We start from the raw sequence: 15,321 nt of genomic DNA on the forward strand, positions 1-15,321 counted from the left end.
TTGGTTTTAAATCTCCTCCGGGGTCCTCTTTTTTTTTTTTTTTTTTTTTTTTAACCATCTGTAGATCATCACAGGGTTAGATTTTATTGTACTTGCTATTGTCTGGTGGAGGGGACTGGGGACAATCTGGTTCTTCCTGGGGGATGATGGAGGGCCTGGGGGTGTGTGCAGGGTGGATTTGGGGGGTTGTGTTTGTTTTTTTTTTTTATCTTTAAGTAAAACCTTGCTTGAGAGCCCTACCCTTAGTATGAAGACCAGGAAAATTCATTGGCTTGTTTTTTCTCCTCCCACGTTTTGATTTCTGTTCCACATTTTAAAAAACCCAAATGCATTACCTTGGACCCCACATCAAAACCCCGCGAGAAGGAGCCGAGGGGTGCATCTGGGATGTGAAGTGGGCTAGCCCTGATCATCGCTGGCACAGAATGTGCTTCCCCGCTAAGCAGGAGGAAAATAAACTCACAGGGATCAGTGGTGATGATCTAGAAGAGACCCACACTAAGACTTTGGCTGATGACTTTGAATTTAAATTCTCAGGAGCTGGGTCCTGCCGAGCTGCTGGCCCTGCTCTGTTTGCATCCAACTGGGAAGGAGACGGTGGTCAACCCTTGGCAGGCGTGTAGCTCAGAAAAGCAGACTTCTAAACTTCAGGGACAAGGAAATATTAGAGAAACCTGTTGGGGAGCGCAGCGTGGCGAGCAGCCGCTGGGCGTACGGGGAGTTGTGCAGCTGGGCTTTGCCTTGGGAAAGCTGCAGCAAGACACGGCTTTCTCCGGTCTCGCGGAAGTACAAGCATAACTTTGCTCAGAGGTGCGAGCAAGGAGTAATATTTGCCACTTCTCTGGGGAATTTGGGGGATTTCAGTGCAATTCTCATGCAGCAGCACAAGGAAAGTCCTGAATAACTTCAGCAATCCAGTTCACTGAAGGAGGCACGGTGCTCAGGGAGGATGCTGTGGCCACAGGGTTGCTGTTGGAGTAGGCTCAGTCTTTCTTGCCCAAGCATCAGGCACTGATGGACCAGGACTTGGCTCAGTGCATCTGCTCTAACCTTAAATAGGCACAGAAATTGGGGAGGTGTGAGCTGGACGAGGGCCAGCAGCCCCCATCCTCGCACCACAGACACCCCAATAGCAGCACCCCAACATCCCCCACCTTGCACACCGGCGGTGGGGTAACTGCAAGGTTTGCTTTTGTTTCTCGTGTCAATCTCTGCTTTGTAATCTGGCCCATTTGTCAGGTAGAACAGGGGAAGGAGCAAAAGGTCACGGGCTTGATTTACCAGGAGCCTTAAAGTTATTAACACTCCTCAGCCTTCCCGTTGGGAATTTTCTTTGCCCTCAACTGCCTGTCAGTGTGCTGGCGGAGATAAAGCCCTGGGGTGTCAGGGCTAATGCAGGGCCAACGACAGATCAAAGGAGCCTGGGTCGGGGTGGGTTTCCAAAACCTTCGGAAAGGCGAGGTTGCACCTTGCTGGTGCGCACGTTGGAGGGACGGCAGCACTTCAGCAGAAAGCCAAACTCTCAAACTTAGCAACGCTGTGGTTGCAACCACCTGGTAAAGGGCATGAACGTGTTGCGAGAGCTTCCAGTCTGCTTTAGTTAAAGAAAAAGCCATGAGAAGATTGGGGAGGGGTGGTATTTTGGGGGGTTGTTTTGTTTTGTTTTGTTTTTTTTTCCCCCCTCCCATTGCAGGTCTTTGATCCTTTTCCCCTCGCGAACTGAACGTGCAGAACTCCAGCGCTGTGTGCCGGGCAGCGCCTTGGGTGCGCGGGTTGGTGCTGATGCTGCGGGCAGCTCTCCCCTGGGCTGGACCAACCCCTCTAAGAGGAGAGGCGCAGGGATGTAGGTTTAACATGCATTAGTCCACCTTCCTTACCGACATACGCACACAAAGGCCTAAATTATTGGTGTTTTGGTATGTGTTAGCATGTCAGCACCTGTAGTCGGAGTACGGATGATCGTACATAAGGCAGAAGAAGGTTGGGAGGGAGACTGGGTGATGAGAGCTCCAGGTGATTTTCTTTTCATAGAGCATTTTGCAAATCTCTCTTTAAATTCTACTTTTCAGCTCCACCGAAGTTGATGATATGATTAGAAAATCTACAAATCTGCTGCTGACCCGAACGCTGAGCAACTGTTTACAGAATGTCATCAAGAGGAAAAACGTTGGGCTGACGGAGGTAGGACGCGGCTTTGAGGACACCCGTTTCCAGGGCAGGGCAACAGAAGGGGGTTTGGTCCCTTGGAGCTCCTTACAGCACCTTTAGAGATGCTGGTTTGGAGCATTATTATAAAATACTTGGTTGGAAGACAATAACGGAACCGTGCAGCCTTGCTGTACAAAGCAAGAAACACTTTATATTGTGGGGAAGAGGAAGTTTTTTGCCATTGCTGTTAGCGTTACCCCTCTTTTGAATTTGCGGAGCATTATGTATCTGAATTAAAGTAAGAGGACTTTGAGGAACACCAAAGAAGAGCCAAGTGGCAGCTGCGAGAGGATGGGGGAGTGGTCCCCATCTATAGGTGATGTTTGAGGTGGTTTCAGCACACCGCTACAGTACAAACTCTATGTTGGTATTTTCTTTTCGCAATCGATACTTTTTTGTGCACAAAGTCAGATTTCTGAAAAGTGTAATGCATGTAAATCCTGGCTGTCTGGGAGCGTGTGTGGTACCCAGGGCAGTTTGGATACCTTAGTGGGACCTGTTATTAACTGAGCAGATATTAATACAGCTGTAGTTGTTTAATTGACGGTACTGTAGAAATGTGCCCTGTTCTCTGGATGCTGTAAATACCCTATGGAGGTGAGTTTTGGAGAATTTAGTGCATTTACAGCGGTATGTATTTACACATGATGCTTCCTCAACCCTTTCTTTATCTCTCAGTCTGGAATCTCTCTGCTCCCTGGGGGCAAATTCCTCTTCCCTCCTGCTCCTCCCAAGGCTCCCTCCGAAGAGGAATGCAGCACTATCCCTGCACTCTCCATCCCCCAAATGATCTTTTTGGCTGCTGTTGCAAACGTTCCCACAGTGTGATTGAACGTGGGAAGGGCAAACCGAGTGCCACAGTCCCCTCGACCGCTTTTGCCCGGTTTAGATGGTGTAGATGTTCCTTGACGCCTTCCGCGCTGAGGGAAGGTGACGCCTTTCTTTGGGCCGAGAGTGGCTTCCTCATGCGCTTTGGAGCTGAAGAGGATTTTTGCAAGGAAAGTCCACGTAGCACAACCTGAATTTAAAATAGAGGTGTAATATGTCCAGAGACGGGTGTTCATCTCTGAATCTCTTCTCGTATTTTCACCTTCTTGTTCTTTACCACTTACCAAGGTACAGCTAGCTCTCTCCTGGGGTTACCTCCACCATCAGTTTTTGCTAATTTGGTTGAAGAAAAACTACATTGAGCATCTTCGTCCTCACCTACCTCTTTTCTTCGTGTAAGCATTGACCTGTTTGTCCAAATGGAAGCACATGGCGTTTTTATTCGGAGTTTCTCAAATCCTTCCCGCTTAAGACAAGACATTGCTGTGACTGTGTGGAGCACAGAAATTAAAGGGCACATTGAAGAGTCCCAGGTCATATGCAACCATAGTCCTGGTGTCAAAAGTGATCGCAAAAGCTATTTAAGTACCTTGCACAGCTATCACTTCCCAGGTTTAATTTTGGCACAAAGCAACACCATCCATTTCTGGGCTCTCCGGTGTCATCTTCCAAGCAGCAGACGAGGTAATACAAGGCCATGTACCGACCTTCCCAGTCTTGAATTTATTTTTCATTGCTGGTTTTTGGGGCTACCCTTAGCAGTGGATGTTGAAGTTTGTTACCAAGTCTGCTCCAAATAATCCTGGTGTTTTGAATAACCCTGACATCCCTCAACAAAAGAAAGACGATGCTAGTATTTTTTTCATTTGAATACCCCAAGGACAAGGACGTACCCCAGTGAGACTGTCTTACCCCTCCAAATTCAAGAGAAGATCAGAACTTGAAGGAGCCAGAGAGGTCCTAGGAAAGCTCATAACAAGTGGTAGAGGAGAATCAAAGCAATCAGGGCCTTCAAGTTTGATAGCTGATCTGGACCAGTAAGTTGTGATGATCAGAGAAGAGGTTTAGGAGGAATTTCACACAGTTGGAAATATCTAATATTTAATTAACTTGAAACTATAGGAAAATATGTCATGATCATGAGGTCAGGGCTATCTGACGTGGGGAAAACGCAAATGAGTGCTTGTTCCAAGGCAGAAATCAAGAACAAAGTTAATCCAAGGAATTCAGAAATGAGAAGTCGTCCTAGTTACCTGTGTAATACATTTCACAGACCAAGTACAAAACAAGAGGAGTTCAAATAGATCATAATTTGATTTCTTGAAGACAAAAACCTGACTGAAATCAAAGTAGTGTTGGCTGGAAGGGACCTCTGGAGGTACCTAGCCCGACCTCCTCCTGGAAGTGGGATCATTGCTCACTTGGATCACGTCAACGGTGGCTTCCTCTACCCGACTTTCCATTTCTCCAAAGCAGAGGTCCCACGGCTCCTCTGGGCACCCTGTTCCAGTTCTGCCCTACTTCCCTGATGACTCTTTTCCTTAATATGGCTCAGCCTCCCAAAAGGTGCCTGTTGCCCTTTCTCGTGCCATCTGGCACTAGCAAGAGTTGGGTGCTGTAATCTTTGTAGTGGTATTTCAGTAGTTCTGTGCCTGCAACATTCAATTTGCTGATTAATCCATCTCATTCAGAAGATTTATGAGTGTTTCAAAATAATTTCTTTAGAGGAAGTGACTGCGGACTGCCACACCATGCTCTAGCAGTTAAATTATATCAATCTGGAGAGTTATAATGCCTTCTGTGTCTGTAAGAGAACTGTTTTGGCATGATATCTGAGCTAGACGTTATTTGGGAAGGTTTTGTTATAGCTTATGTTGCACCTTGAAATATTCACAGCAGTCTGCTTGGAGAAAAGGTATCTGCTTAAGGAATTAATGGTGCTTCCAAGTCAGTGATCCTGAAGTGGAAGCCCGGATTGTTTTGCTCTGGGTAGTAAATGTTTGTGTTGATTGACTTCAGCAGAGGCTTTTACTCCGTAGTTGCCTTTAATGTCCCGAAATAGTGCCATGTGAAGGCAGCTGAGGAGACAGCATTAAGAAAATTGCAGATAATGGTGGGTATGATAACCGAAAAGATACCAGGGTGAGATCTGCTGTTCACCCACACCACCGTCAGAAAAGTAAAACCTTGTGGTTTCTTTGTGAAACACCTTAGTACGGTGGTGTTCGGTGTCACTCAAGATACGGGTTATTTAGGGTTCGTTAGCAGACAGAATACTTGTGATTTGACATGGCATTTTTTCGGTAAGCCTGTTGTATTTGAACTGTGCTGAAATGAGCGCTGACTGACAGCTGAGTGTAGGAGTGTCATTAAAAAAAAAATACCTTTGTGGTATTAGTGGCTGTCATGGGAAATGCTTTTCCCCCCAAATTATCTTTTATTTAAGTTTCTGATGTTGTTAAAGGAGCAGAGCCTTTGAGCGTGTAGCAAAGCTTTAGTATGTTTGTACAGCGTCAGCTTTTCCTGCCAGAAGTTCTTGTAAATTGGCATCCAGCAACCTGGCTTCAGGAGCACGATGGTTGAACACCTTTTTTTTGCCTTTGCAGCTTGTACAGATTATTATAAATACGACCCATTTGGAGAAATCCTGCAAGTTCCTAGAGGAGTTCATAACCAATATCACAAATGTACTTCCAGAAACTGTGCACACTACAAAACTCTACGGGACCACAACCTTCAAGGTGAGAAGGCTTGGTAGATCCACCTCCGGGGAGTTGCTCTTGATACTGGGTTGGAGAGGATCTGCTTTCAAAGCACGTGTGTGGATGTGTGTATGTAGGGAGTTGAGCTGAGCTGGAAGGTAATTTTGTCATATCGGGGGAAGCTTACGCCATCAGACTAGCTTTGGGGGTTGTCCTTCGGAGCGCTACTTCTGTTGAGATCGTGAGCCTTTGTAGCCCTGGTTTACAGGCTGTGACCGCAGCACTTATTATCTAAAGGATTAAGCAGCTTTTAAACAAAAGCCTACTTTTTTTTAACTTTGTTAGAAAGTTTTTGGGTTTTGTTAATGCATTTTCATTTTGCTGTTTGAGCGCTGTACAGTGTTACACACGCCTGACCATAAACGCAAGCTCTCCTTTTTCACCCAAGAGGAGAACAGATTTTCCGAACTTGTATTTCTGTATCTTTCTGCTCCTTTTAGCATTATCCCCTAAAAATCTGGGCTGGCAGAAACTGCTAGGCTTCCCAGGCTTTAAATCTTTAAATCATAACCCAGGAGTGTCCACCCAGACACTTTATATGAAATCTTAAGGCCATAATCAGGTCAACTGGGAGGTGTCTGAATTGTGTCCCATGGCTGAAGAACAGGAGATGGGAACAGCACGGAGGACTTGTGCAAGATTACGGAATTGGTTAGGTGAGGTTTGCACTTCGGATAACTCAGCAGGAGGCTGAGACCACATGTCCCCAGGGCAATCCGTCCGTTGTCCCTTCTGGCCTCACCTACCTATTTGGCCTGAAGGTGAGTTTTCCTACCCTTGTTCTGGCAGGGAGGCTCCTCTGTGGCCCCCCTGCAACCCATACCTGCACACGCTCTGGATGGTCTCAAGCTTTTTCCATATGGGACATTCCTCTCCCATCTCTCTCTCTTCCATCCTGCACTAGATTTGTCCTCCTGCTCCCCAGGTTGCATCAGAGGTAGACACCAGCTTGATCTTGCCTACCCCTGACCTGGTGGCACATGTCCCACCAATCTGAGCTAGCCTGAGGCTACAGCGGCCGTGTAGTTGCCTACAGGCGCTTTGTCTTGTTCTACCTTTAGACTAAAGGTTGGGTCAATCTCACGTCCTGTTACTTCTGTAGACTTGTGGTGTGGAGACTCCATCCCATGTAATGTTGTCTTGTTTCCCAGGACGCCCGCCATGCTGCCGAGGAGGAGATTTACACTAACCTGAACCAGAAAATAGACCAGTTCTTGCAGCTGGCGGACTACGACTGGATGGCCATGGAGCCGGGCAGCAAGGCTAGCGACTACCTTGTAGATCTCATTGGCTTTCTACGCAGCACGTTTGCCGTGTTCACCCACCTCCCGGTAAGCCACCTCCACTGATTTGCTTTCTTTTTCAGTCTGGGGAGCACATGGGCATCCGATGGTGCTGGTGAAACAAATGGTTGCTCAAGCTTTATGGAGTGTGATGGAAATGGGGCCTTGGAGTGTCAAGTGTTATGAAATAACAAATCTATTTTTAAAGTAAGCTATTTCACGTGTTAGGAGAAGTTGGGCTTCAGTGAGAGTCTCCCCAAATATTTGCAAGTCTACTTATACATGAATTAGGGAAACATCACAGTCCACCATGTAGAAGTAGGATCATAACTCACTAGCCACCTATGTTTCAGATATGTTAACTTTCAGCTTAATGGCCATTCAAGATTTTTTTCAAGAGATGCCAGTATACGGGGGTCTATTATTTGAACTGCAGATATATTTCCAAGTGTTTGTCAAGTCACTGGATGCCTTACATCAAAATATTGCTCTGTGGGAAGGCAGCATATGTTTCTTTCTTTTCTCTGCTGTCTAAAATATGCCTGTGTTTATGCTGTTATTGCGATCAAAAAAATGTATTTTATGTTGTTTTTTGCAGTTGGCTGAGTAGTGTCCCATTGAATAGGAAAAATATAATCGTCAGGGAGTTTCATTTTTGCTCAAACAGCTTTTTTCTTTAAATAAGATTTGTTCTGAGCTGTCTCGATATATACTGAGGAGTATCTTCAGTCAGCAGGTATTTTGAAGTAGCAAGTCCACGGGAACACTCTGTTTGTCCTAAAAGCAATTTCAGATCTTCCTTCTTTCCTGGACTACTTACTGGTTGTTACTGGGTGCCCAGGATTATACTACACCGGCACACACTGGGCATCTTTCATGAGGTGGAAGGTAAACAGGAAGAAAAGATTAGTGGTACACTGTGGCAGTTTCCGTCACTTCGTTCTGCTTGTTTGTGCCACTGTGATTGCTCTGCTGGAAGGATCTTCAAGCCCTCCAGAGCCATTTTAGGAGGTGTTACAGCCCCAAAACTGTGCAGCCTTCTGCATGGCTCATGTCTTTGGGCCTTCTCTATCATGGCCGGAAGATTTGGTGGTGGGATGGAAATGAGGACTGGTTTGCTGTGGATGGAGAAGCCACCACAAGGGAAATGGAAGTGGCTTTCCTGGTTCTCTGTACTTCGGAGGTGGTGTGGAGGAGAAGGTGCTTTCTTGGCTTTGTTATCACTGGAACAAACTGCTAATTCAAGTGTTGCCTCCTGTTCAGAGAGGTCGGAAGGGCTTTCATCCATCTTCTCGTTCAGGCCGGGTTTATTGCCAAAGTGTCACCTCCGTTGGCAGCCCTGAGCAGTGTGGCTGGTGGCCGGGCGAGCGGGCATGGGACAGGTGCCCTCTGGAGTCAGGAGGTACTTGGAGATGGCTGGATTCCTCAGCTGCTGGATTTCTCCTTAAAAAAAAAAGGAGATGTGGATGGACAGGGATGGTTTATCACCTGGACATCACTTCCACAAATCATACTGGGAGTACTTAAGCAAGCAAGTAATGGAGTTTGACAGGGAGATTGGTCTCTGCACTGGAGCGTGAAGCACGGCTAGCAGGAGAGATGAGGGTAGGGAGAGATGCTCACAATGATTTATGAGATGGATCTGGAGTGATTTATCTTCCTTAAATATTGTTTCTTTTTTGAGTGAGTCAAAATTATTTTGGAGATTGGCTGGACAGCTAATTGGTCTAAAAAGGACCGAGACAGATTGAAGCAGCCTTTCCTCTTCCAAAACTGGATTAGAAAGGACCCAGCTGAAGAGAAGGCTGTTTGCATTTGCAGTGCAGCACCTTATCTTCAAAGCAGTGCGCGGCACTGATCCTCCGACAGCCTGGTGAGATAGGGGAGGCGAGTCAATCAGATGCTCCAGTCTGATTTGTGAAGCTGTAGGTCTGGTTCAATGGTATGTAGGAGACGTAGGTCTGGGATTGATTTTTTTTTTTTTCTGAAATATATATTGGAGTTTTTTCCTTTAGAGGAGTGCTGTGAAGATGCCATCAGTGAACATTGCCGACGGGTTTGTGAGTACCCTTGCAGGCAATGGTGGGTGAGAGCAAGTCAGGAAGAATCAGGGTACATCTAAAAGGCACCCAGCTCCTTTGGTGTCTCTGCTGGTTCCTTCTTATAGGGCTCAAGGGCCTTCTCCCAGTGGCTTATTTAGAAACACATTAAAATATCTGCGCTTTTCTGAATGAAATGTCTGAATGGCAGTCTCAGGAGATGACGAAGTGGCTGGAGCAGAGCTACTCACCTGCCTTTTGTCACGACGGTAATTACACCGAGAAGAACCTTCACCTGCTGATCAAAGAAACTCAGCCTGGGCATGTCAGTGGTTACCGTGCTAAAATTACACCAACAAAAAGTGCTGTCCTGTAATAGAATGGAGCCGAAAGTCCTGAGCCTGCAAAAATACAGGCGGCTCCTTGACATGATGGGTGTGAGTAATCCCATTGTCTCGGACGGGACTGCTTGTCTGCAGGAAACCTTTCTGGGGTCAAGGCTCCAGCTTGCTGCAAGGCAGAGCAAGGGGCCTTGAAATGTCCTGTTGACTCGAGTCAATGTTTCGGACAAGGAGGTGAAGAGGAGCAGAGTTGCCGAGTGAGCTAAAAGGTGACTCCAAGCCAAGATTTAGGCATTAGGTTTTACCTTTTTGGATACATGAGGCTGAATTTTTCCTGTATGTATTGGAGGGAATGCCAGGACGGTTGAGGTTGGAAGGGACCTCTGGAGACCATAGAATCACAGAATGGTTTGGGTTGGAAGGGACCTTCAAAGACCATCTAGTCCAAGCCCCCTGCCGTGACCAGGGACATCTTCCACTCGATCAGTTTACTCAGAGCCCTGTCCAACCTGACCTTGAATGTTTCCAGCGATGGGGCATCGACCACCTCTCTGGGCAACCAGGTCATCTGATCCAACCCACCTGCTCAAGCAGAAAAAATAACCCAGACCGAAGTTAGTCCTGGCTCATGGAGCGGCATAAAGATCTCCACTTGCTCGAGTGTTCAAGCAGGAATTGCAATCCCTAATTTTTCCTTGAAAGTAGCAGAGTAGACATTGTAGGAGATGGTGGAAACCACTTGATAGTAGGAATCCCTGGAATCGATTTGCCTTTTGCAGCTTTGCTTTGGGACGCTGAGCCCCCGCCTGCGAAGGGCTTGCTGGTGGGTACAGCGTGTGCCGGGTGGGAGGAGAAGTTCACCGTGAAGTTAACGGGGTTTTGGTACATACCAGTGCTGCATGAAATTTTCATGGTGGTTTAGAGCCACAATTCAAAAATGCTCTGCTAAGTGCCCCAAATGTCTCTAAGCAAATAAAACACTGGTGGAAATCAAAGCATAATTAACATTTGGCTTCAAGGCTGCCCTCTTCCTGCGTGAACCAGGGAGAGTCGGTTACTGCTGCTGCTGAGCTTATTAACATGAGATGCTCGGGCCTCCTTTAAAAGAAAATACTGCTTTTTTTTTTAAGAAAAAAAAAAACTTAAAAAAAAAAAGTATATTAGAAAAAAAAAAGGTGGTTTCTGGTTTTCAGCAAGTAAAGGGCCATGGCCTCAAAAATTAACATTTCCAGCATAATACTTTTAAAAGAATGACTGAAAAAGCCTTTTGTCTTTGATGGCTGATTGTTGTTTTTATTTCTTGTTAGACAAGTTAATGTAAATCGCATTGACAGGGCTACTCCAAACACACTGATTTGTTGACATTAAGCTGCTCAAAGATGGAGGGTTGTGTCAACACCTACAGCGAACTGTCAGGTTTACAAAGCAAGGATGTTTTCTTGGGGGAGGGGAGCAGAGTTGGGGGAAGGGGGGGGTGTTTTGTTTTTATTTTAAGTTTCCTTTAATCCTCTGTTAGTCTTGTATCTTGATAACCTCCTTTGGAAGGTAATCAGGGCAGGTCAAGAGGTGATGCTGACCCGGGAAGGGGAAGCAATCTTTCAGCGATCGAACAAACTCTAACCTCTGCTGTCTTGAGCAGTTCAGCGTGAACTCTCTGCAAAGGGGTTTTGGGGTTGGTTTTTCTTTTTTTTCTTTTCTTTTTTTTTTTTTTTTCTCTTTTGTGCTTATTTTTGCCAGATGGCAGGCACAGATTTCAGCTGGAGCTGCGCGAAGGCTGCGGCCGCTCTGCCTGCAACGTTTCTCCCTTATTCACCTTATTGGCATCTCTTCCCGGTTGCAAATAAATGCACCAGCCCCGGCAGCTCTTGCTTTGGTAGAAAGAACTTTGGAAGTGTTTATTTTCTTTTTAAAGAGAACGATTACCTATGTTTTTATTTAAAAAGCCAAATCCCTCTGTAATATTTGAAAAGGCAAGACACTGTGCGTGGATGTAAAATGCCTTCAACTTTGCACCAACCACAGCCTTGACCATGTTGGGAGGGACCCAACTGGAAAATGACCATCAGGAAAACATCAGATGAGCACCAAAGACACCTCCTTTAGATTTGCACGAGTCCTGTCTCTGATTAGATAACGTCCCCTTGCCCTCGGACGAGCAGAGCAAGTTTTACTCGAGCTGATCCCTACTGTCACTCACTAGGGTTTGACATCCATCACCTCCATCTTACAGGTGGGAAAGCTGAGGCACGTAGATGTTGAGTTGCAGAGCATACTTAGTGGCAACGAAACTGGTCTTGTGGTACTTTGATTTCTTCCTCATCCTCCTTTGAGCCCATATTTTACCTTTTTTTTTTTTAATACCCTGCCAACTGCTGAGCAGCTGATGCCTTGGTTGGAGCCTTGGTGGGTTGTAGGCACCGATGGGCAATGACCGATGTGTACCTCTCTGCCTTTCTCCCTGTTGCTTTGCTCTCTTCTGCGTTTGACTTTAAACTCCCTGTGTTGTCCTCTGTAGGGGGATGTAGATGTCCACTCTACAATGTCGGTGAGTACAAGACTGCGTGTTGTGCGCGTTTGGTCTGCTCTGCTCGCACCTCCAATGTTAGAGGGTGAGTTGAACCAGGGAAGGTCCTTAGTCTCGGAAGGGAGGAAAGGAAAAGATTGAGTAGAAGTTTAAATCAATAGCATAAATAAGAGACCAGGGGAAAGGGTTTCCTTCCAGACACGTCACCCACAACTGTGCTGTTGCAGTAGCATTGCTAAGTTCTTGCTTTTTAGAGCACGTCCCATTTAACCGGCTCCTTTTATCCCCTGCGCATCCCTAAATGTGTGGGGAGTTAGGGGAAATGCCTGTTATTAGGGAGAGCATGATGGGATCCGCAGCCTCTGCTGGAAAGAGAAAGGATCTTTGTCAAGTCCTGCCTCGCTCCCTGTATCTTGTTCAGAGAAATCCCCCATGGGGATTTCAGCCTGCTGTTCCTCCTGGTCTAAGTCCTCCGACCCGGGGCTTGGACCACTAGGCCTTCCCTCCGGCTAGAGTGGTAGAATAGGATTTTATCCAGAAAATAGCGTGGGTTCTTGACGTTTGCCATCTCCCTATTTGGGTTAGGGCAGTTAGCACAAAGCAAGCGAAGGAAACCTTTTGGACCTGCCTTCTGGTTCAACGAACCCTTCTAACTGTTGTCATTTCTGCTTGTTTCATGTGCGGGAGAAAAAGCTGCGGCATTTCTGTGGATAGATCGCAAACAAAGTGCTCTCGAGCTACCTTGTTTCCTCTTTTCCCACATCTGCAAGCCAAGGCACGAGTGAGCAAAGCGTGCCTCGTTTTTTTTTTTGTCAGTGCAGCCCTGCTTGACGCGGTTGTGCGGTGTGAGATGCGGCCGGCGCGGAGGCGTAGCCTCTACCCCAGCTTCTGCTTTTCCGTCTTTAACCCCTGCTCTTCATTTTAATGCTGAGCTGCCATGGTAGTATTGATATTTCACGCCGCGGTTGGATGCTTGTACCCCTTTTCCTGGAAACTGAGCATAGCTAAGCCTTGAGTATTTGCAGGCTCTTGGCACCTGGGGGTTTCTAAGTCAACATCGAGGTCTCAAATCAACGCCAGCTTCTGGAAAGAAAGAGCCTTGTTAAAGCAATTTGAGGCCAGCTTCCATCAAAGCCGTGGCTGGGTTGCTGGCAGGGCTGCGGGAGCTGCCCGCGCTGCCGGGGAGCAGGCGGGGATGCTTTGGGCATCCCCCCGTGGCCACGGGTTTCCAGGAGAGGTGTTGAATGTCGACCATCCTATGTCGTCTCCTTGGGGCGTATCCTAAGAGAGACAGATGCAGAAACTGGTCTTGCCTCTGGTTTTGCAAGACTTTCAACCGTTTAGAAGCCAGATGTATTTATTTCTTTAATTGAATCCAGTGCCTAGACAGCTATGGAGTCAGCTTCCTATGGAGAGGGGTGCATTAGTTTCATTAAGGTAAATCAATGAAAAATAATACCTGGAGGTCCCCTGGAAAGGGTCAGGGATGGAGTAATCCCTTTATATGGTGGGACTTTGCTAGCCTGCTCTTAGTTGGTTTTGGTTTTAACTGCAACGGATTCTAATTTTCCTTTTAACCCCTCTAATTTTCTGTTCTCTGAGTAGTTTGTATTAATCGGTGGAAATAAATCACTAATCTGTCTGTCTAAACGAGATTGAAAAGTAAAAATCTGATTGCACAAAATAGCAGGACAAAGGAGTAATTGTAACAGAGTTTAAAATGTCCAGTGGGAAGTAGTTGTGGCTAAGCCTGGAAGTTTCTTGGTGGTGTAGGTATGGACACACATAAAAAAGTAAGCGAGTTGCCCGGGATGCAGACATGGACAGGGCATGAGCAGCACCCAAAATCCTCTCTGTAGGGACCTCAGAGGGCTTCCTCTGCTCTCCAGCGATGATCCGAGTCCCTCGGACCAGCTTGCCCTGAAGGTTGGGCAAGATGCCCTTCAAACAAGAATGCCTTGGCGTAGTCCCGTGCCGCCCGCCTTGCTGCGGTCTGGTGGCTGTGCATTGCTTTCCTGCTCTTCTCAAGCGACCCCAAAATCCCAAATACTAACCAAAATGAGAGGGTCGAAACAAGAGCTAATGGTTGCTTTAAAGCAAGGATAAAGCATTCAAATACGGTGGATTTAGCTTTGTTGGCTGGGGAGAAGGCTGACCTCTGATTAACCCAGGAGTGCTAGTTAACTCGAACCCGGGTAAGCCAAGTTATCTTGTAATTACATGGTTTCTTGTCTGCTTTCAGCACTTTGAAAATTAATTGAAGCTAAAATGCCCAGTCTCATAAATCCTTTAAATCAGGGTGTGCATGCTTCCCTAGGTACTGCTCCCCTTTGTGTAGTCACCCTGGCATGTTTGGCTTTGATTTTTATTTTACAAACTTAGATTTATAAAGCTATTCGACGCTTACTTTTGCATGCACGTACATACACGAAGAATCAAATGTGCTGTACGGGGAATTTGGCAGCCAAAAATCCATCCTCAGCGTAAGGAATTCAAACATGCCTGCCACCTCCTACGCCACAACCCCAGCGTGTACCTTCCAAAAACCCTCACAGAAGTTAAAGTATGGGTTTGGGTTGGTTGGGTGGGGTTTTTTTTTTGCCCCTTTAGGCTCCAATTTAAGCAAAACAATAGACTTGGTCATTTTATGCTTTCCTCTTATTTCCTTCACTGGCAACCTGAAATCTTGTAAGGCTCTTCTTATGTTGCGAATGTGCCAAAGGACGCCGATGAACACCGCGTCTACCTCCAAAACCCCCAGCTATCTTCCTTAACCTACCCACGGGAGGAGACCCACCTGCCCTAGAGGAGCCCCACGTTCAAGGGCAATGACTTTGGGGTCCCCCTGCAGAGGTCACTTGAATTGAGGTTGCATGGAGAAGCGTTGGGAGCTTGTGTCCATCGTTTGGAGCCGATAGCCGCCTGAGCGTGGTGGAGTCCTATTGGTGTGGTTGAAATGGCTGCAATTAAGGACGCGTCGTTTTGTGACCATCACAGGGATGTCTTTACGTAGAGATATGCTCTCTCCCTGTATCTTGCAGCCTAGGTTAGAAGTAGTTGCAAGAGAGAGCAGGAAAAGCATTTAGAAGTGCAGATCGTCATGGATTTCTCATGATCGCCATGGTCTTTCTTCACTGTGTTTCACAAATGGCAATAAAGAGATGGGTTACTTAAAAACCAAGGTAACAGTAATTTCTACAGCTTTCGCCATCCATCTTGTTCTTCTCTCTGATTTTCAACTATGAAGTCTCAATGTTGAAAATGGAAATTTAATGTAAGATTTAGATTTTAGAAAAATGTAAAAGGAGCTGCAGTTTCATATGCTGCTTGTGTCCG

The 15,321-nt window shown here is 46.5% G+C and overlaps 1 protein-coding gene across 1 annotated transcript in view; it reads left to right on the forward strand.

The window, feature by feature from the left end:
• The window catches only part of LOC104166819 (exocyst complex component 6B), a gene marked incomplete at both ends in the record, with an annotated part of 51,486 nt that extends 39,480 nt beyond the window's left edge, over positions 1-12,006 (forward strand). Inside the window, 4 exons of the mRNA XM_009706894.1 lie at positions 2,070-2,181; positions 5,643-5,777; positions 6,950-7,129; positions 11,977-12,006. Of these exons, the coding sequence (XP_009705196.1) occupies positions 2,070-2,181; positions 5,643-5,777; positions 6,950-7,129; positions 11,977-12,006 (457 nt within the window). The remainder of the gene's footprint in view (positions 1-2,069; positions 2,182-5,642; positions 5,778-6,949; positions 7,130-11,976) is intronic.
• Positions 12,007-15,321: the final 3,315 nt, after the last annotated feature.

This window comes from Cariama cristata, unplaced genomic scaffold (assembly GCF_000690535.1).
Source record: "Cariama cristata isolate BGI_N322 unplaced genomic scaffold, ASM69053v1 scaffold1659, whole genome shotgun sequence".
NCBI lineage: Eukaryota > Metazoa > Chordata > Aves > Cariamiformes > Cariamidae > Cariama > Cariama cristata.